Genomic DNA, 22,770 nt, shown 5'->3' with positions numbered 1-22,770 from the left:
ATTACGTCTGTGTTTAAAGGACCTAAGATGTCTGGACTATATCTAGACATTGCATTTGTCACTAGTATCTGTGCTAGGTGTCCAAGCCTGCTCTTCATAAAGGCTCAAGGCCTTTTATTCTCTGGCCACACAAAGGAAATGCAGCACTAATCAACTTAACCAGCAAGGCTACACATTTACCAGGTAATTTAGTTCCCGCCTGCTCAAACTAACGTAATCCGTTTGGGTGACAATAATAATAATAATAATAATATGCCATTTAGCAGACGCTTTTATCCAAAGCGACTTACAGTCATGCGTGCATACATTTTTTTTTGTTGTGTGTATGGGTTGTCCCGGGGATCGAACCCACTACCTTGGCGTTACAAGCGCCGTGCTCTACCAGCTGAGCTACAGAGGATGCCTACCACAGTTAGATGACGCACTTAAAAAGCAGACCTTTCTCTCGGGGTAGGTGATATATCCCTTCACTAGTCTCCTCTCCCTTCCTAAAACACGCCCACTTCTGCACTGTGCTAGGGCTGTTGCGGTGACTGTATTACCGCCTCACCGACAGTCATGAGTCATGAACTCAGTAAAATTCCACGTGACCGTTGAGTCACGGTAATCTCCTCTTATGCACTCTGGACATGCTTTAGTAGTACCCAACTTGCTAACGACCATCAATGGCCTAATGGCCTGGTACTCAGGGCTCTATTGTTCCTCTAATCACTCTGACATAAATGCAATCGAAAACCACATCAAACACTTATCATCAAAACTGTATTGTGCTTTAAAAACTCACCTCACTGTGATGATCAATTTGAAGAAAGAAATTCAACAGCAGGTTGAAACTGAGTGTTAAACATGGTCGTCGTGGATGTTGTTTCACAGCCTAACAATGAAATGCACAGAGCTTTCTAAGGTGATGATTAATTCAAAACAGCCATACGCATATTAGAGCTTATTTATCCGCATAGGCTTATGAGCCCAAGCATGAAATAAAAACCTGAATTACAATTATGATTGTGCCATTATACAATATATAACGTACCGCATATTACACATGGCAGAAAAACAAAAAAACTAAACTGATTTAAAATGTCTTTGGTACATAATTGGTCTAGCTTATTCTCTAAAATTAAACACATTTTAGTAATCGCCTTTGAGTGTGGACTGTATTATTATTCATACCGGTTACCATATGCTACGTTCCAAAATGTTTATCCACAATCTGGGAGAGAACGAATAGCCCTAGGTGATGATGTTGGTTCATTGAATGTGCAGGGTGGCTTACAGAGGTAGCCTACAATTTTAGTGAATTTGTATTTGATTTTGAATAGCCTAGTAATAGAGATTTGTTATATTTTCACCATTAATTTGGTGACACATTACCTTTAGCTATACAGAATATCTCACCACTGTGCGTTTTCATCTCCTCTTCTTTCTCCTTTATTCCTTTTGAGCAGAAGTTTAGTGAAATATGTTTAGTTGCGGAAACGTTAATATCGAAGTTTCCAAACAGATTTCACTTGGTTTCCCAAATGAAGCACTGGGTAGCTGCAGGAACAGGGATGGAGAGCCCATGGCATACAGAGTTTGGGCTGAATATCACCTGTCGGGCAGCGAAAGCATGCTCTTCAAACAGTGGTTGATGAGTGGAGTGAAATAAGTGTTCTTATATTTATTTCTCAGCTGCTCATATTAAGCACATGCTCCGCTATAAAACCTAAGTAGCCTACCCAGCATCATTGAAAGACGGACCGGCAGGAAAGTGCGCAGCCACCATTCGCTATTCGAGTGCATACGGATGACATGTCTTTTTTCCCTGCCCCTCTTCCTGCCCATTTGATAATGGGCCATTCTAAATCGAAAATAATTGTACATATTAGTAAAGACCAGATTAAATTGAGAATAGTTTTATGGGTGAAATATGTTGACTTGAGAGAACAGCTGTGCAGCCTAAGGCAAGGAACAGAGTGCACGTTTATTTTTTGCGACTTTCTCAAATCATCAATAGCCTATAGTCGCATCTTGCAGCCCATATAAGTTTTGATTTCTAAGGTTTTAATCATTCACAACTAAAGTTGCCAAATATCTCTACATCTAGTGTGTAAGACCTGTTTCAAATGATCACTTTTATTCTCAACATAGCCACTTCATATGCGCACTCGCTCCGGAATGGGAAAAATATCCTTTCTATTTTATTCAATTTCAAAGTTCAGTTATATTCCTCTTACTATAAAATCATATAATATAAAATAATGGCATTGGACTTATAAGCATGTCTGTAGGCTAAATGAACAAGCCTACAGCCTATGGCATGGAGCATAGCCAGATAACATACAGCAGGCCAACTCATATTCTGTTCATCTGTAATACATTTTCATCATACTGTTTCTTTAGACCTGACTAAAATAAATAATGGATTTATTGTGAGGGTGTATATTACATTAATTTATTGTACTTTTTTAAATGAAGATGTTGCTAAGGCACACGTCAGCGGCTTGTATGCAGCTTTTATGCGTGGAGGCCTTGAGATGCTAAACGTGTTTGTTAGAGGTCAATTATCGTGAGACCGGCAGACTTTTGCATGACCATAACCGGCTGACAAAATGTCATGACCGCCACAGCCCTACTCTGGGCCAATGAAAATGTAAACATGCCAGGTCTGGTATTGTTGTGGAGTGGCTGCAGATGGTAGGACATCCAGAAAAGGCTCCTCATTAATAATGCACAGTCCCTGCCCATTATGAGGCCAGGCCAACACTTTGGCTGGCTGGCTGGCACTCCTGTCCTCACAGCTGCTGCAAATGGATACCCTCTTACCTCACTGGGCCAGCCAGATACGTCTGACAATGTCAACCATCCACTTCAACTTACCGTGCCCAATATTGGGTTTGTCTCTGCAGAATTCCATTGGGATGGAGCCAAATGCAACCAAACTGCGAGAAGGTCTTCGTTTTTGGGGAATAGGCAATGCATTTTTAAGGAATAAAAGGTTGTTGATATTCAGAGGAATATCATAATATTCTACATAGGCCTGAAATGAACAGTGAACTGGTTCAGATGAATATTTGATAGATTGCACATTGCAACAGGAGCTCTTTAAACTGTGTATCATGTTCTTTATGTTCTCATCTTAGTTTTGATTGGTTACTTTCCGTCTGTTGGTTACTGCCAACAGACAGTGAGAAACCTCTTCAATTGTGATGATACCATGCTTGCTTTCTCTTGCCTACCATGCATCCAAAATACATTGTTAGTGAAAGTCTAAAGTTAAATCTAAAAAGGGATTTCAAAGTTATATTTTATTTATTTTTAATTAATACAAAGTGAATGTCTTGACTGCGTATATTTTCACACCCCAGAGTTAATACTTGGTGGAAGCAGCTTTGGCAGTCATTCACTTGTGACTCATTTTGAATAAGATTCTGCCAACTTTGCACAACTCTTACGGCAACTATATCCATAGTTTTTGTCAGAATTGCTCAACCTCAGTCAATTTGGTTGGGAATCATTGATGGACAGCAATATTCAAACATTGTCTCTGATTTACAAGAAGATTTAAGTCAGGACTAAGACTGGACCATTCAGGCACACTCAACACCTATTGGAAAGCCATTCTGGTGTGTCTTCGGTGTTAAAATGTGTGTAATTCTCCCGCTGAAAAATAAAACTCTATCCCAGGGTTAGGTATTCAGAAGACTGCGGTGGGTTTTCCTCAAACTTTTTACCTGGGCTTGCTCCTTTTAATATTTATTTAAATCCTGACCAACTCCCCAGTCCCTGCCTGTGACAAGGATACCCATAACATGATGCTGCCACCACAATACTTGAAAATACAGAGAATCAACAACTTTGCATTCACAAAGTGAGAAGAAGAAAGCTGGTGTTAAACAATCCACTCCAAATCATCCATTCTGATTGCAACAAGGCCCTTAAAGGTAAACTCAGCGAAATGACGTTGCCATGAGCAGCACTGCAGATATTGACATGAGCGAGATGTAAGACTTTGCTCTCACACAGTATCTACGCATGTGCACGGTTTCTTTTCACGCTATTAGAGCGTGGTAGCCAGGGCACCAAAACAGCAGAAAAGTTTAACCTCGCGCTTCAACGCTCTTAGTTGTTGTGGAAATTGTCCCGCTATGCTGTTTCCTTTCTGAGTCTACCTTTAATTTGGAACATTTTCTATAATTTTCTTTCACTTTGAAAATGTGGAGTAGATTGTGTTGATCTGTAGAAATAAAATCCAAGTTAATCAATTTTTTTTAATGTAATTGTAAGGCATCAAAATGTGAAGACTGTGCAAGGGATGTGTAGGCTTTCACTAGGCACTATATACATACATACATACATACATACATACATACATACATACATACATACATACATACATACATACATACATACATACATACATACATACATACATACATACATACATACATACATACATACATACATACAGTGGGGAGAACAAGTATTTGATACACTGCCGATTTTGCAGGTTTTCCTACTTACAAAGCATGTAGAGGTCTGTACTTTTTATCATAGGTACACTTCAACTGTGAGAGACTGAATCTAAAACAAAAATCCAGAAAATCACATTGTATGATTTTTAAGTAATTAATTTGCATTTTATTGCATGACATAAGTATTTGACCACCTACCAACCAGTAAGAATTCCGGCTCTCACAGACCTGTTCATTTTTCTTTAAGAAGCTCTCCTGTTCTCCACTCATTACCTGTATTAACTGCACCTGTTTGAACTCGTTACCTGTATAAAAGACACCTGTCCACACACGCAATCAAACAGACTCCAACCTCTCCACAATGGCCAAGACCAGAGAGATGTGTAAGGACATCAGGGATAAAATTGTAGACCTGCACAAGGCTGGGATGGGCTACAGGACAATAGGCAAGCAGCTTGGTGAGAAGGCAACAACTGTTGGCGCAATTATTAGAAAATGGAAGAAGTTCAAGATGACGGTCAATCACCCTCGGTCTGGGGCTCCATGCAAGATCTCACCTCGTGGGGCATCAATGATCATGAGGAAGGTGAGGGATCAGCCCAGAGCTACACGGCAAGACCTGGTCAATGACCTGAAGAGAGCTGGGATCACAGTCTCAAACAAAACCATTAGTAACACTACGTCGTCATGGATTAAAATCCTGCAGCGCACGCAAGGTCCCCCTGCTCAAGCCAGCGCATGTCCAGGCCCGTCTGAAGTTTGCCAATGACCATCTGGATGATCCAGAGGAGGAATGGGAGAAGGTCATGTGGTCTGATGAGACAAAAATTGAGCTTTTTGGTCTAAACTCCACTCGCCGTGTTTGGAGGAAGAAGAAGGGATGCGTACAACCCCAAGAACACCATCCCAACCGTGGAGTATGGAGGTGGGAAACATCATTCTTTGGGGATGCTTTTCTGCAAAGGGGACAGACGATCTGCACCGTATTGAGGGGAGGATGGATGGGGCCATGTCGTGAGATCTTGGCCAACAACCTCCTTCCCCCTCAGTAAGAGCATTATTGAAGATGGGTCGTGGCTGGGTCTTCCAGCATTACAACGACCCGAAACACACAGCCAGGGCAACTAAGGAGTGGCTCCGTAAGAAGCATCTCAAGGTTCTGGAGTGGCCTAGCCAGTCTCCAGACCTGAACCCAATAGAAAATCTTTGGAGGGAGCTGAAAGTCCGTATTGCCCAGCGACAGCCCCGAAACCTGAAGGATCTGGAGAAGGTCTTTATGGAGGAGTGGGCCATAATCCCTGCTGCAGTGTGTGCAAACCTGGTCAAGACCTACAGGAAACGTATGATCTCTGTAATTGCAAACAAAGGTTTCTGTACCAAATATTATGTTCTGCTTTTCTGATGTATCAAATACTTATGTCATGCAATAAAATGCAAATTAATTACTTAAATCATACAATGTGATTTTCTGGATTTTTGTTTTAGATTCTGTCTCTCACAGTTGAAGTGTACTTATGATAAAAATTACAGACCTCTACATGCTTTGTAAGTAGGAAAACCTGCAAAATTGGCAGTGTATCAAATACTCGTTCTCCCCACTGTGTATGTGTATATACAGTGAGGGGAAAAAAGTATTTGATCCCCTGCTGATTTTGTACGTTTGCCCATTGACAAAGACATTTTCAGTCTATAAATTTAATGGTAGGTTTATTTGAACAGTGAGAGACAGAATAACAACAACAAAAATCCAGAAAAACTAATGTCAAAAATGTTATACATTGATTTGCATTTTAATGAGGGAAATAAGTATTTGACCCCTCTGCAAAACATGACTTAGTACTTGGTGGCAAAACCCTTGTTGGCAATCACAGAGGTCAGACGTTTCTTGTAGTTGGCCACCAGGTTTGCAGGAGGGATTTTGTCCCACTTTGCAGATCTTCTCCAAGTCATTAAGGTTTCGAGGCTGACGTTTGGCAACTCGAACCTTTAGCTCCCTCCACAGATTTTCTATGTGATTAAGGTCTGGAGACTGGCTAGGCCACTCCAGGACCTTAATGTGCTTCTTGAGCCACTCCTTTGTTGCCTTGGCCATGTGTTTTGGGTCATTGGCATGCTGGAATACCCATCCACGACCCATTTTCAATACCCTGGCTAAGGAAAGGAGGTTCTCTACCCAAGATTTGACGGTCACTGGCCCCGTCCATTGTCCCTTTGATGCGGTGAAGTTGTCTTGTCCCCTTAGCAGAAAAACACCCCCAAAGCATAATGTTTCCCACCTCCATGTTTGACGGTGGGGATGGTGTTCTTGGGGTCATAGGCAGCATTCCTCCTCCTCCAAACACGGCGAGTTGAATTGATGCCAAAGAGCTCGATTTTTGGTCTCATCTGACCACAACACTTTCACCCAGTTCTCCTCTGGATCATTCAGATGTTCATTGGCAAACTTCAGACGGGCATGTATATGTGCTTTCTTGAGCAGGGGGACCTTGCGGGCGCTGCGGATTTCAGTCCTTCACGGCGTAGTGTGTTACCAATTGTTTTCTTGGTGACTATGGTCCCAGCTGCCTTGAGATCATTGACAAGATCCTCCCCGTGTAGTTCTGGGGCTGATTCCTCACCGTTCTCATGATCATTGTCACTCCACGAGGTCAGATCTTGCATGGAGCCCCAGGCCGAGGGAGATTGACAGTTATTTTGTGTTTCTTCTATTTGCGAATAATCGCACCAACTGTTGTCACCTTCTCACCAAGCTGCTTGGCGATGGTCTTGTAGCCCATTCCAGCCTTGTGTAGGTCTACAATTTTGTCCCTGACATCCTTGGAGAGCTTCTTTGGTCTTGGCCATGGTGGAGAGGTTTGGAATCTGATTGATTGATTGCTTTGTGGACAGGTGTCTTTTATATAGGTAACAAGATGAGATTAGGGGAGAGCACTCCCTTTAAGAGTGTGCTCCTAATCTCAGCTCGTTACCTGTATAAAAGACACCTGGGAGCCAGAAATCTTTCTGATTGAGAGGGGTTAAATACTTATTTCCCTCATTAAAATGCAAATCAATTTATAACATTTTTTGACATGCGTTTTTCTGGATTTATTTGTTGTTATTCTGTCTCTCACTGTTCAAATAAACCTACCATAAAATTATAGACTGATCATTTCTTTATCAGTGGGCAAACGTACAAAATCAGCAGGGGATCAAATACTTTTTTCCCTCACTGTGTGTATATATATATATATATATATATATATATATATATATATATATATATATATATATATATATATATATATATATATATATATATATTTTTTACATATACATATACATATACATACAGATACATACAGTGGGAAAAAATAATTTAGTCAGCCACCAATTGTGCAAGTTCTCCCACTTAAAAGATGAGAGAGGCCTGTAATTTTCATCATGGTACACGTCAACTATGACAGACAAAATGAGAAAAAAATCCAGAAAATCACATTGTAGGATTTTTTATGAATTTATTAGCAAATTATGGTGGAAAATAAGTATTTGGTCAATAACAAAAGTTTCTCAATACTTTGTTATATACCCTTTGTTGGCAATGACACAGGACAAACGTTTTCTGTAAGTCTTCACAAGGTTTTCACACACTGTTGCTGGTATTTTGGCCCATTCCTCCATGCAGATCTCCTCTAGAGCAGTGATGTTTTGGGGCTGTCGCTGGGCAACACAGACTTTCAACTCCCTCCAAAGATTTTCTATGGGGTTGAGATCTGGAGACTGGCTAGGCCACTCCAGGACCTTGAAATGCTTCTTACGAAGCCACTCCTTCGTTGCCCGGGCGGTGTGTTTGGGATCATTGTCATGCTGAAAGACCCAGCCACGTTTCATCTTCAATGCCCTTGCTGATGGAAGGAGGCCCCATTCTCTCCTTTACACGGATCAGTCGTCCTGGTCCCTTTGCAGAAAAAAGGCCCCAAAGCATGATGTTTCCACGCCCATGCTTCACAGTAGGTATGGTGTTCTTCGGATGCAACTCAGCATTCTTTGTCCTCCAAACACGACGAGTTGAGTTACCAAAAAGTTATATTTTGGTTTCATCTGACCATATGACATTCTCCCAATCCTCTTCTGGATCATCCAAATGCACTCTAGCAAACTTCAGACGGGCCTGGACATGTACTGGCTTAAGCAGGGGGACACGTCTGGCACTGCAGGATTTGAGTCCCTGGCGGCGTAGTGTGTTACTGATGGTAGGCTTTGTTACTTTGGTCCCAGCTCTCTGCAGGTCATTCACTAGGTCCCCCACGTGTGGTTCTGGGATTTTTGCTCACCGTTCTTGTGATCATTTTGACCCCACGGGGTGAGATCTTGCGTGGAGCCCCAGATCGAGGGAGATTATCAGTGGTCTTGTATCTCTTCCATTTCCTAATAATTGCTCCCACAGTTGATTTCTTCAAACCAAGCTGCTTACCTATTGCAGATTCAGTCTTCCCAGCCTGGTGCAGGTCTACCATTTTGTTTCTGGTGTCCTTTGACAGCTCTTTGGTCTTGGCCATAGTGCAGTTTGGAGTGTGACTGTTTGAGGTTGTGGACAGGTGTCTTTTATACTGATAACAAGTTCAAACAGGTGCCATTAATACAGGTAACGAGTGGAGGACAGAGGAGCCCCTTAAAGAAGAAGTTACAGGTCTGTGAGAGCCAGAAATCTTGCTTTTTTGTAGGTGACCAAATACTTATTTTCCACCATAATTTGCAAATAAATTCATAAAAAATCCTACAATGTGATTTCCAGGATTTTTTTCTTCTCAATTTGTCTGTCATAGTTGACGTGTACCTATGATAAAAATTACAGGCCTCTCTCATCTTTTTAAGTGGGAGAACTTGCACAATTGGTGGCTGACTAAATACTTTTCCCCCCCACTGTATATCATCTACGTCATCTTGAACTTCTTCCATTTTCTAATAATTTTGCCAACAGTTGTTGCCTTCTAACCAAGCTGCTTGCCTATTGTCCTGTAGCCCATCCCAGCCCTGTGCAGGTCTACAATTTTATCCCTGATGTCCTTACACAGTTCTCTGGTCTTGGCCATTGTGGAGAGTTTGGAGTCTGTTTGATTGAGTGTGTGTACAGGTGTCTTTTATACAGGTAACGAGTTCAAACAGGTGCAGTTAATACAGGTAATGAGTGGAGAACAGGAGGGCTTCTTAAAGAAAAACTAACAGGTCTGTGAGAGCCGGAATTCTTACTGGTTGGTAGGTGATCAAATACTTATGTCATGCAATAAAATGCAAATTAATTACTTAAATCATACAATGTGATTTTCTGGATTTTTGTTTTAGATTCCGTCTCTCACAGTTGAAGTGTACCTATGATCAAAATTACAGACCTCTACATGCTTTGTAAGTAGGAAAACCTGCAAAATCGGCAGTGTATCAAATACTTGTTCTCCCCACTGTGTGTGTATATATATATATATATATAAATATGTGTGTGTGTGTATGTATATATATATATATATATATATATATATACATATATATATATATACATACATACATACATACATACATACATACATACATACATACATACATACATACATACATACATACATACATACATACATACATACATACATACAGTGAGGGGAAAAAAGTAGTTGATCCCCTGCTGATTTTGTACGTTTGCCCACGGACAAAGAAATGATCTGTCTATAATTTTAATGGTAGGTTTATTTGAACAGTGAGAGACAGAATACCAACAAAAAATCCAGAAAAACACATGTAAAAAATGTTATAAATTGATTTGCATTTTAATGAGGGAAATACATATTTGACCCCCGCTCAATCAGAAAGATTTCTGGCTCCCAGGTGTCTTTTATACAGGTAACGAGCTGAGATTAGGAGCACACTCTTAAAGGGAGTGCTCCTAATCTCAGCATTTTACCTGTATAAAAAGACACCTGTCCACAGAAGCAATCAATCAATCAGATTCCAAACTCTCCACCATGGCCAAGAACAAAGAGCTCTCCAAGGATGTCAGGGACAAGATTGTAGACCTACACAAGGCTGGAATGGGCTACAAGACCATCGCCAAGCAGCTTGGTGAGAAGGTGACAACAGTTGGTGCGATTATTTGCAAATGGAAGAAACACAAAAAACCTGTCAATCTCCCTCGGCATGGGTCTCCATGCAAGATCTCACCTTGTGGAGTTGCAATGATCATGAGAACAGTGAGGAATCAGCCTAGAGCTACACGGGAGGATCTTGTCAATGATCTCAAGGCAGCTGGGACAATAGTAACCAAGAAAACAATTGGTAACACACTGCGCCGTGAATGACTGAAATCCTGCAGCGCCCGCAAGGTCCCCCTGCTCAAGAAAGCACATATACAGGCCAGTCTGAAGTTTGCCAATGAACATCTGAATTATTCAGAGGAGAACTGGGTGAAAGTGTTGTGGTCAGATAAGACCATAATGGAGCTCTTTGGCATCAACTCAACTCGCCGTGTTTGAAGGAGGAGGAATGCTGCCTATGACCCCAAGAACACCATCCCCACCATCAAACATGGAGGTGGAAACATTATGCTTTGGGGGTGTTTTTCTGCTAAGGGGACAGGACAACTTCACTGCATCAAAGGGACGATGGACGGGGCCATGTACCGTCAAATCTTGGGTGAGAACCTCCTTCCCTCAGCCAGGGCATTGAAAAATGGTTTGTGGATGGGTATTACAGCATGACAATGATCCAAAACACACGGCCAAGGCAACAAAGGAGTGGCTCAAGAAGAAGCACATTAAGGTCCTGGAGTGGCCTAGCCAGTCTCCAGACCTTAATCCCATAGAAAATCTGTGGAGGGAGCTGAAGGTTCGAGTTACCAAACGTCAGACTCGAAACCTTAATGACTTGGAGAAGATCTGCAAAGAGGAGTGGAACAAAATCCCTCCTGAGATGTGTGCAAACCTGGTGGCCAACTACAAGAAATGTCTGACCTCTGTGATTGCCACAACTTTGGAAGTATGCTTGGGGTCATTGTCCATTTGGAAGACCCATTTGCGACCAAGCTTTAACTTCTTGACTGATGTCTTGAGATGTTGCTTCAATATATCCACATAACTTTCCTTCCTCATTATGCCATCAATTTTGTGAAGTGCACCAGTCCCTCCTGCAGCAAAGCACCCCCAGAGCATGATGCTGCCACCACGTGCTTCACGGTTGGGATGGTGTTCTTCGGCTAGCAAGAACCCCCTTTTTCCTCCAAACATAACGATGGTCATTATGGCCAAACAGTTCTATTTTTGTTTCATCAGACCAGAGGACATTTCTCCAAAAAGTACGATCTTTGTCCCCATGTGCAGTTGCAAACCGTAGTCTGGCTTTTTTATGGTGGTTTTGGAGCAGTGGCTTCTTCCTTGCTGAGCGGTCTTTCAGGTTATGTCGATATAGGACTTTTTTTTACTGTGGATATAGATACTTTTGTACCTGGTTCCTTCAGCATCTTCACAAGGTCCTTTGCTGTTGTTCTGGGATTGATTTGCACTTTTCACACCAAAGTACATTCATCTCTAGGAGACCGAACGCGTCTCCTTCCTGAGCGTTATGACGGCTGCGTGGTCCCATGGTGTTTACTTGCGTACTATTGTTTGTACAGATGAACGTGGTACCTTCAGGCGTTTTCGAAATTGCTCCCAAGGATGAACCAGACTTGTGGAGGTCTACAAAAAAATTTCTGAGGTCTTGGCTGATTTCTTTTGATTTTCCCATGATGTCAAGCAAAGAGGCACTGAGTTTGAAGGTAGGCCTTGAAATACATCCACAGGTACACCTCCAATTGACTCAAATGATGTCAATTAGCCTATCAGAAGCTTCTAAAGCCATGACCTCATTTTCTGGAATTTTCCAGGCTGTTTAAAGGCACAGTCAACCTAGTGACCCACTGGAATTGTGCTACAGTGAATTATAAGTGAAATAATCTGTCTGTAAACAATTGTTGGAAAAATTACTTGTGTCATGCACAAAGTAGATGTCCTAACCGACTTGCCAAAACTATAGTTTGTTAACAAGAAATTTGTGGAGTGGTTTAATAACAATATTTAATGACTCCCACCTAAGTGTATGTAAACTTCCGACTTCAACTGTGTGTGTGTGTGTGTTTGTGTGTGTGTGTGTATGTATGTATGTATATATATATATATATATATATTTTTTTATAGAAACTATTATTTTTACCCAAATTTAGAAAGGAGCTTGAATGATTTATAATCAGTCATTGGCAGGATTAGGTTTATCAAGTCTGTGTAAAATATGCTCTCTACCACCACCAGATGGAGACATACAGTCAGTATATTGTTCATCCAGAATCCATTATCCTCACATCCATTAGCCTGTATAAATATAGAGCTTGTTTTATACAGTAATTGGGGACTATATTGATTTAAGTAATGGCTATATCCAGTGGTCTAATTGAGGCAAATAAAAAAAGGTTACTACCGTTTCTTTATTTGCTTTTTTAAACACTTGTCAGTTGTATTTTTATGACCTTCAAATTAAGTAAAAATAAATACAGTGGGGAAAAAAAGTATTTAGTCAGCCACCAATTGTGTATGTTCTCCCACTTAAAAAGATGAGAGGCCTGTAATTTTTCATCATAGGTACCGTCAACTATGACAGACAAAATGAGAAAAAAATCCAGAAAATCACATTGTAGGATTTTTAATGAATTTATTGGCATATGATGGTGGAAAATAAGTATTTTGGTCAATAACAAAAGTTTCTCAATACTTTGTTATATACCCTTTGTTGGCAATGACACAGGTCAAACGTTTTCTGTAAGTCTTCACAAGGTTTTCACACACACTGTTGCTGGTATTTTGGCCCATTCCTCCATGCAGATCTCCTCTAGAGCAGTGATGTTTTGGGGGCTGTCGCTGGGCAACACAGACTTTCAACTCCCTCCAAAGATTTTCTATGGGGTTGAGAGTCTGGAGACTGGCTAGGCCACTCAGGACCTGAAATGCTTCTTCACGAAGCCACTCCTTCGTTGCCCGGGCGGTGTGTTTGGGATCATTGTCATGCTGAAAGACCCAGCCACGTTTCATCTTCAATGCCCTTGCTGATGGAAGGAGGGTTTCACTCAAAATCTCACAATACATGGCCCCATTCATTCTTTCCTTTACACGGATCAGTCGTCCTGGTCCCTTTGCAGAAAAACAGCCCCAAAGCATGATGTTTCAACCCCCATGCTTCACAGTAGAGTATGGTGTTCTTTGGATGCAACTCAGCATTCTTTGTCCTCCAAACACACGAGAGTTGAGTTTTTACCAAAAAGTTATATTTTGGTTTCATCTGACCATATGACATTCTCCCAATCCTCTTCTGGATCATCCAAATGCACTTCAGACGGGCCTGGACATGTACTGACTTAAGCAGGGGACACGTCTCGCACTGCAGGATTTGAGTCCCTGGCGGCGTAGTGTGTTACTGATGGTTGCTTTGTTACTTTGGTCCCAGCTCTCTGCAGGTCATTCACTAGGTCCCCCCCGTGTGGTTCTGGGATTTTGCTCACCGTTCTTGTGATCATTTTGACCCCACGGGGTGAGATCTTGCGTGGAGCCCCAGATCGAGGGGAGATTATCAGTGGTCTTGTATGTCTTCCATTTCCTAATAATTGCTCCCACAGTTGATTTCTTCAAACCAAGCTGCTTACCTATTGCAGATTCAGTCTTCCCCAGCCTGGTGCAGGTCTCACAATTTTGTTTTTGGTGTCCTTTGACAGCTCTCTTTGGTCTTGGCCATTGTGAAGTTTGGAGTGTGACTGTTTGAGGTTGTGGACAGGTGTCTTTTATACTGATAACAAGTTCAAACAGGTGCCATTACAGGAAACGAGTGGAGGACAGAGGAGCCTCTTAAAGAAGAAGTTACAGGTCTGTGAGAGCCAGAAATCTTGCTTGTTTGTAGGTGACCAAATACTTATTTTTCCACCACTAATTTGCAGAATAAATTCATTAAAAAATCCTACAATGGGATTTTCTGGAATTTTTTTCTCAATTTTATCTGTCATAGTTGACGTGTACCTACTGATGAAAATTACAGGCCTCTCTCATCTTTTTAAGTGGGAGAACTTGCACAATTGGTGGCTGACTAAATACTTTTTTTTCCCCACTGTATTTTGAAACGATCAATTTCAAATAGGTCTCACATACTGTATATTGTAGAAAATAATCCCACCATATACAATAAGACTCCCTAAGTATTGATTTGGACAGTGAAGCAAAACGTTTAATTTGGCTATATACTCCAGCATTTTGGTTTGAGATAAAATGTTTCATTTTGAGCAACAGTAGAGAATGTCACGTTTTTTATTTGAGGGTATTTTTATATATCTGTTTTACCGTTTAGTAAGGAAAGCACTATGTATCTAGTCCCCCTATTTGAAGGTGTCTTAAGTAGTCAAGTGTAGTATTTGGTCCCATATTCTAGCTAAACGACTGACTACATCAAGCTTGTGACTAAAAACTTGTTGGCTGCATTTGCAGTTTATTTTGGTTGTGTTTCAGATTATGTTGTGCCTAAATAGAAATGAATGGAAAATAATGTAATGTCTTTTGAAGTCACTTTTATTGTAAATAAGAATAGAATATGCTTCTGAACACATTAATGTGGATGCTACCTGATTACGGATAATCATGAATGAATCTTAAATAATGAAGAGCGACAGTTACAGGCATAAATATTATACCCCCCCCCAAAAAAAATAAAAAATAAAAATGCTAGTATGATCTTTGTGCGTCCAACTTTCTCATCAGTATTCAGGATGGAAGCATGACATTAATGTAGACGTGTTCAGAAACACTTTCTATTCTTATTTACAATAAAAAGTAGACCCAAAATGACACAATACATTATTTACCATTCATTTGTTATTGGGCACATCATAATCTGAAACACAACTAAAACAAACTGCAAATGCATCCACAAGTTTATGGAGAGTCACAAGCTTGATGTAGTCAGTGTGTGCTAGAATATGAGCAATACTACAATTCTGACTACTTTAATACACATATAGTGAATTGGTAGAAATACTTGTGACACCTTCAAATTGGGGTACTAGGATACAGTTGAAGTCAGAAGTATACATAAACTTAGTTGACTGTGCCTTTAAACAGCTTGGAAAATTACAGAAAATTATGTCATGGCTTTAGAAGCGTCTGATAGGCTAATTGACATCATTTGAGTCAATTGGAGGTGTACCTGTGGATGTATTTCAAGGCCTACCTTCAAACTCAGTGCCTCTTTGCTTGACATAATTGGAAAATCAAAAGAAATCAGCCAAGACCTCAGAAAAAAAGTTGTAGACCTCCATAAGTATGGTTCATCCTTGGGAGCAATTTCCAAATGCCTGAAGGTACCACGTTCATCTCTACAAACAATAGTATGCAAGTATAAACACCATGGGACCACGCAGCCGTCATAACGCTCAGGAAGGAGACGCGTTCTGTCTCCTAGAGATTAAAGTACTTTGGTGCAAAAAGTGCAAATCAATCCCAGAACAACAGCAAAGGACCTTGTGAAAATGCTGGAGGAAAAAGGTACAAAAGTATCTATATCCACAGTAAAACGAGTCCTATATCGACATAACCTGAAAGGCAGCTCAGCAAGGAAGAAGCCACTGCTCCAAAACCGCCATAAAAAAAGCCAGATTACGGTTTGCAACTGCACATGGGGATAAAGATTGTACTTTTTTGGAGAAATGTCCTCTGGTCTGATGAAACAAAAAATAGAGCTGTTTGGCCATTTTACACATCGTTGTTTGGAGGAAAAAGGGGGTCCCTTGCAAGCCGAAGAACACCATCCCAACCGTGAAGCACGGGGTGGCAGCATCATGTTGTGGGGGTGCTTTTGCTGCAGGAGGGACTGGTGCACTTCACAAAATAGATGGCATCATGAGGAAGGAAAATTGTGTGGCCATCACAAAGCCCTGACCTCAATCCTATTGAAAATGTGTGGGCAGAACTGAAAAAGCATGTGCGAGCAAGGAGGTCTACAAACCTGACTCAGTTACACCAGCTCTGTCAGGAGGAATGGGCCAAGATTCACCCAACTTATTGTGGGAAGCTTGTGGAAGGCTACCCGAAACGTTTGACCCAAGACATTTCACATTCTTAAAATAAAGTGGTGATCCTAACTGACCTAAGAAAGGGAATTTTTACTAGGATTAAATGTCAGGAATTGTGAAAAACTGAGTTTAAATGTATTTGGCTAAGGTGTATGTAAACTTCCGACTTCAACTGTACATGAAGTGCTGTGAAACAGATATGTATGAAAATACCCTCAAACAAATTATGTACTGTCACCTCATATGAAACATTTTATCTCAAATCTAAAATGCTGGAGTATAGAGACAAATTAAACGTTTTAGCTTCAACGTCCAAAATAAATACGTAGGGGAGTGTAAATAGCACAACACTTCAAATGCACAGGTACTACTGCTATACTACAGTAGTTTATGCTTTTCTTGTGTATTTTCATCACTACACCAGGGGGCAGCAATAGCCTTGACAGTGTTTATTTGCTTCAGTATCCTTATAACCATTGGTCAGGGGTCTCTGATGCGTCCTAGTAGCATCTGAAAATGCTTGTCCCAGCCCAAAGAATTTGGTTTGTCTACAGTGGCCTCAATAGGTTTACATACAGTAGGCTATGGACTATACATAGGGAGACAGGGAGAATCAGCAATGATGTACTGTCTAATATTAGCTTTTTCTTTTATAATTTCTCCTTCAGGCTTTTTATCCTGGGCTCGTATGACAGAGAGACCTACGTGCACTGCACACTTTGAGCTGAGCAGCCATGAGTGGAAAGAGAAGAGCGCGCAGCTCCATCAAAAACGGTGGGCTTCTTTTAAGATACTGTTCCTCCCCTCCACCCTTGTAAAACAGCAGTCATCTTTCTTAAAGACCACCGAGTGGAATGCCTATTTTTTTCTGACAAAGAGCCAGAAGGCTACTGACACGTTTGATCCCTCATGTTCAACTAGGGAGCCAGAGATTCAGCTTTTCCATTAAGAAGAATAACAAATAGTATCGTATTGGTGCTCCATGTTATTTTTGTGGTCCCAATCAATTGTCACATTATGACAATAGTGTTTAACTCCTATAGATGAGGTACATTTGTGACCGTTAATTTTCTCTATTACAACTATACCTAATGGTGACATTTATTGTTTTTACTGGTTTTATATAGTTTTATTCACAGATATTAACATGATAGAGACCATAGCCATTAGAGAAGAATCATGAAAGACTTGATCTATTGATACAAATGTTTTATTTTCCCAAATCTGAGATGTCAATTTCCTGGTAACATGTTGAAAGAAAACAAATAAATCAGGCCTTAGAGCAAACCTTTACTAATTGCAGCATTTCAGTGATATTACAATTTTCACATGGAGGTTGTTCGAATGACTAACCCACCATTTGAGACTGAAATGTCAAGTCTAGGCTATTGCTGACTCCACCACTCACACATCCCAACGCTGCTTCTCTCTGTGTGTATAACTGGCATTTGCATTGGCTCAAAGTTAATTTTAGTTTCATTCAAGAGGTAATTTCTCAGAACTATGATTTTAATATTCATTTTAATTAAAGGAGCAGCTTCCATCCTGTCCAGCAGGGGGCAATGCCACTAACATTTGTCCTTCGCTACATCGCTTCCAATAAATGTCTCAATAATCCTTATTTACTGAGTATCCTCTCAGTAAGCCATGCTTTCTAGCATGCCGTGATGTATGTGTGTGCGTGCTATGTGCTTGATGTTTGTGTTGAAGAGAGCGACAACGAACATCTCAAATCATTTTTAACCCAGATTAATTTGTGAGACCTAATTTTATCTCTACCATTCCATTTTCCCGTATTAAGGTTGTCTGAGTTTCACGCCTTGGCTTCAGTGTTTTTTCCCCTCTTCTCTGTAGCCTACAGTGCATTCGGAAAGTATTCAGACCCGTTGACCTTTACCACATTTTGTTACGTTACAGCCTTATTCTAAAATTGATTAAATTGTTTTTTCCCCTCATCAATCTACACACAATACCCCATAATGACAAAGCAAAAACAGGTTTTTAGAAATGACAAATGTATTAAAAATAAAAAATTGAAATATTACATTTACATAAGTATTCAGACCCTTTACTCAGTACTTTGTTGAAGCACCTTTGGCGCAGCGATTACAGCCTTGAGTCTTCTTAGGTATGACGCTACAAGCTTGGCACACCTGTATTTGGGGAGTTTCCTCCCATTCTTCTCTGCAGATCCTCTCAAGCTCTGTCAGGTTGGATGGGAGCGCGCTGCACAACTGTTTTCAGGTCTCTCCAGAGATGTTTGATCGGGTTCAAGTCCGGGCTCTGGCTGGAGCCACCTAAGGACATTGAGATTTGTCCCAAGCCACTCCTGCGTTGTCTTGGCTGTGTGGTTTTCCTTTTGGAAGGTGAACCTCGCCCCAGTCTGAGGTCCTGAGCGCTCTGGAGCAGGTTTCATCAAGGATCTATCTGTACTTTGCTCGTTCATCTTTCCCTCGATCCTGACTAGTCTCACAGTCCCTGCTCCTGAACAAAATCCCCACAGCATGATGCTGCCACCACCATGCTTCACCGTAGGAATGGTGCCAGGTTTCCTCCCAGACGTACGCTGTGGCATTCAGGCCAAAGAGTTCAATCTTGGTTTCATCAGACCAGAGAATCTTGTTTCTCATGGTCAGAGTCCTTCTAGGTGCCTTTTGGCAAAACTCTCATGCGGGTTGTCGTGTGCCTTTTACTGAGGAGTGGCTTCCGTCTGTCACTCTCACCATAAAGGCCTGATTGGTGGAGTGCTGCACAGAGATGGTTGACCTTCTGGAAGGTTCTCCACGTCTCCACAGAAGAACTCTGGAGCTCTGTCAGTGACCATCGGGTTCTTGGTCACCTTCCTGACCAAGGCCCCCTTATCCCCGATTGCTCGAGTTTGGGCAGGGTGGCCAGCTCCAGGAAGAGTCTTCGTGGTTGGAAACATATTCCGTTTAAGAATGATGGAGGCCACCGTGTTCTTGAGGGTCCTTCAATGCTGCAGACATTTTTTTGGTACCCTTCCCCAGATCTGCGCCCTCGACACAATCCTGTCCTGGCGCTCTACGGACAATTCTTTCGACCTCATTGCTTGGTTTTTGCTCTGACATGCATTGTCAACTGTGGGACCTTATATAGACAGCGTGTGTGCCTTTCCAAATCATGTCCAATCAATTGAATTTCACGACAGGTGGACTCCAATCAAGTTGTAGAAACAACTCAAGGATGATCAATTGAAACAGGATGCAACTGAGCTCAATTTGAGTCTCTATAGCAAAGGGTCTGAATACTTATGTAGATAAGGTGTTTTTTTTTTTTTATACATTTGCAAAAATGTCTAAACTGGGCTTTTTCAGCATGTCATTAGTGGGGTATTGTGTATAATCAATTTCAGATTAAGGCTGTAATGTAACAAATGTGGAAAAAAGTCAAGGGTCTGAATACTTTCTGAACGCACTGTATGTGTAGTGGTGCAAGTGATAGCTGAAGGCAGTTGCCATTTGTCAAAGCTATGAATCAAAGACATGCTACAACACAATTTCATCAACATTTCTTCCAATGGAAAACCTCTAACAGCCGCTGAGGTAAGTGTTCAACATTGACCCAGTATGGCCAGCCCGTGTGTCCCTCTCTAATGGCTCCTCTACAGACAGAGTTCTGTAGCCAGCTCGCCATTAATATGCAACCTAGAGATGAAGATGCAAAGTGGCATTTAGGCCGTTTTCATCAGGCTTCTTCCAGCTTGTGTCCCAAGGACTCCATGCTAAGGATTAAAGGCGATACCATCTGAAAAAGGGTCACTCTCCCCCTCTCGCTTGTGCATATTCCTTTGCATTTTTTTACCAAGAATGATTGCCTGAGATGAGGCCCAACTTTCCTCTGAACTGGGCTCTGTGTGCACATGTGATATTCATGGTTTTCATGCTATTTAACTACTTTGACCCTCTCTCTCTCTCTGTTATCGTGAGCAGCCCTGCCCTCAAGAGTAGCATTTTTCCCGGAGAGTTGGTTCAAGCTCTTAAATTATATTATTGACAGTGTTTTTCACAGCCATTTGCAGCTGTCTGTAGTGGTTTCACACAAAGACACGCACAACACTAGTTTCCAATGGAGAGTGCTGCAAAGCCTGCTCTAGAATAACCTATCGTATTCGCAATGTTTGTAGAAAGAAAATGGTGGTATCAGTCATACTAGTAGTTTTGTGTGGTCACAGTTGTAGCTCAGAGTAAAGTGTGATTTTATTATTTCAGTATTACTGGTAAGATCATTGTAAACCTGGATAAGGTTTAATGAATTTAATTTGAAAACCTAGAAAAGTCTAAAGCGTACTGAGCTATCTGCTTCCTTTTTAGCTCTCACCTTGACCATACTTCACCTACATCGAGTTATAGCACGGTTTACTTTCCTTGGCTTTCGTAATATCAATTTAGATTTAGAAGTGTTTCCCTGTCCTATTGTAGAGACTAGAGTGTGCACGCTTTCCTTCCACCTCCTTCCTGCCATCACATAATACCCAGGCCAACCCCTCTGGTGTCCTCCACCAATCTCAATATGTGTGAGGAGAGGAAACTTTATGGACGCTGGGGTAAATTTAGCCCTTTTCCATTACCGAGCCATCTAGGTTTAATTACTGATGGAGGCCTGTGGTGCGGACTGCTCCGCCAGGCAATGTTTGTAACATCTGCCCCACTGATTCCATCATCAGCCATCATCTGGGCCCTGAGTGCTGATGCTTTCTGACAGCTACCAGCCAAGTGTGTGTCTGTATGTGTTGTACATACAGTGGGAGAATAAGTATTTGATACACTGCCGAATTTGCAGGTTTTCCTACTTACAAAGCATGTAGAGGTCTGTAATTTCTATCATAGGTACACTTCAACTGTGAGAGATGGAATCTAAAACAAAAATCTAGAAAATCACATTGTATGATTTTAAGTAATTAATTTGCATTTTATTGCATGACATAAGTATTTGATACATCAGAAAAGCAGAACTTAATATTTGGTATAGAAACCTTTGTTTTGCAATTACAGAGATCATACGTTTCCTGTAGGTCTTGACCAGGTTTGCACACACTGCAGCAGGGATTTTGGCCCACTCCTCCATACAGACCTTCTCCAGATCCTTCAGGTTTTGGGGCTGTCGCTGGGCAATACGGACTTTCAGCTCCCTCCAAAGATGTTCTATTGGGTTCAGGTCTGGAGACCCAGCTAGCCACTCCAGGACCTTGAGATGCTTCTTCACGGAGCCACTCCTTAGGTTGCCCTGGCTGTGTGTTTCGGGTCATTGTCATGCTGGAAGACCCAGCCACAACCCATCTTCATCGCTCTTACTGAGGGAAGGAGGTTGTTGGCCAAGATCTCGCGATACATGGCCCCATCCATCCTCCCCCATCAATGTGTGCAGTCGTCCCTGTCCCCTTTGCAGAAAGCATCCCCAAAGAATGATGTTTCCCACCTCCATGCTTGCACGGTTGGGATGGTGTTCTTGGGGTTGTACTCATCCTTCTTCTTCCTTCAAACACGGCGAGTGGAGTTTAGACCAAAAGCTCTATTTTTGTCTCATCAGACCAATGACCTTCTCACAATTCCTCCTCTGGATCATCCAGATGGTCATTGGCAAACTTCAGACGGGCCCTGGACATGCGCTGGCGAGCAGGGGGACCTTGCGTGCACTGCAGGATTTTAATCCATGACGGCGTAGTGTGTTACTTGGTTTTCTTTGAGACTGTGGTCCCAGCTCTCTTCAGGTCATTGACCAGGTCCTGCTGTGAGTTCTGGGCTGATCCCTCACCCTCCTCATGATCATTGATGCCCCCACGAGGTGAGATCTTGCATGAGCCCCCAGACCGAGGGGGATTGACCGTCATCTTGAACTTCTTCCATTTTCTAATAATTGCGCCAACAGTTGTTGCCTTCTCTACCAAGCTGCTTGCCTATTGTCCTGTAGCCCATCCCAGCCTTGTCAGGTCTACAATTTTATCCCTGATGTGTCCCTACACAGCTCTCTGGTCTTAGCCATTGTGGAGAGGTTGAGTCTGTTTGATTGAGTGTGTGGACAGGTGTCTTTTATACAGGTACGAATTCAAACAGGTGCTGTTAATACAGGTAATGAGTGGAGAACAGGAGGGCTTCTTAAAGAAAAACTAACAGGTCTGTGAGGAGCCTGAATTCTTACTGGTTGGTAGGTGATCAAATACTTATGTCATCAATAAAATGCAAATTAATTACTTAAAAA

The 22,770-nt window shown here is 41.6% G+C and overlaps 1 protein-coding gene across 1 annotated transcript in view; it reads left to right on the top strand.

Annotated features, from left to right (window-relative positions):
- The window catches only part of LOC123492347 (PDZ domain-containing protein 8-like), a 61,552-nt gene extending 44,246 nt beyond the window's left edge, over window positions 1-17,306 (top strand). The window contains exon 3 of the mRNA XM_045224626.1: window positions 17,223-17,306. Coding sequence (XP_045080561.1) covers window positions 17,223-17,277 — 55 coding nt within the window. The 3' untranslated portion in view covers window positions 17,278-17,306. The remainder of the gene's footprint in view (window positions 1-17,222) is intronic.
- Window positions 17,307-22,770: the final 5,464 nt, after the last annotated feature.

This window comes from Coregonus clupeaformis, chromosome 1, assembly GCF_020615455.1.
Source record: "Coregonus clupeaformis isolate EN_2021a chromosome 1, ASM2061545v1, whole genome shotgun sequence".
Classification (NCBI taxonomy): Eukaryota; Metazoa; Chordata; class Actinopteri; order Salmoniformes; family Salmonidae; genus Coregonus; species Coregonus clupeaformis.
Note: the sequence above shows the minus strand (reverse complement) of the source record. Positions and strands in the feature narration are given on the sequence as shown.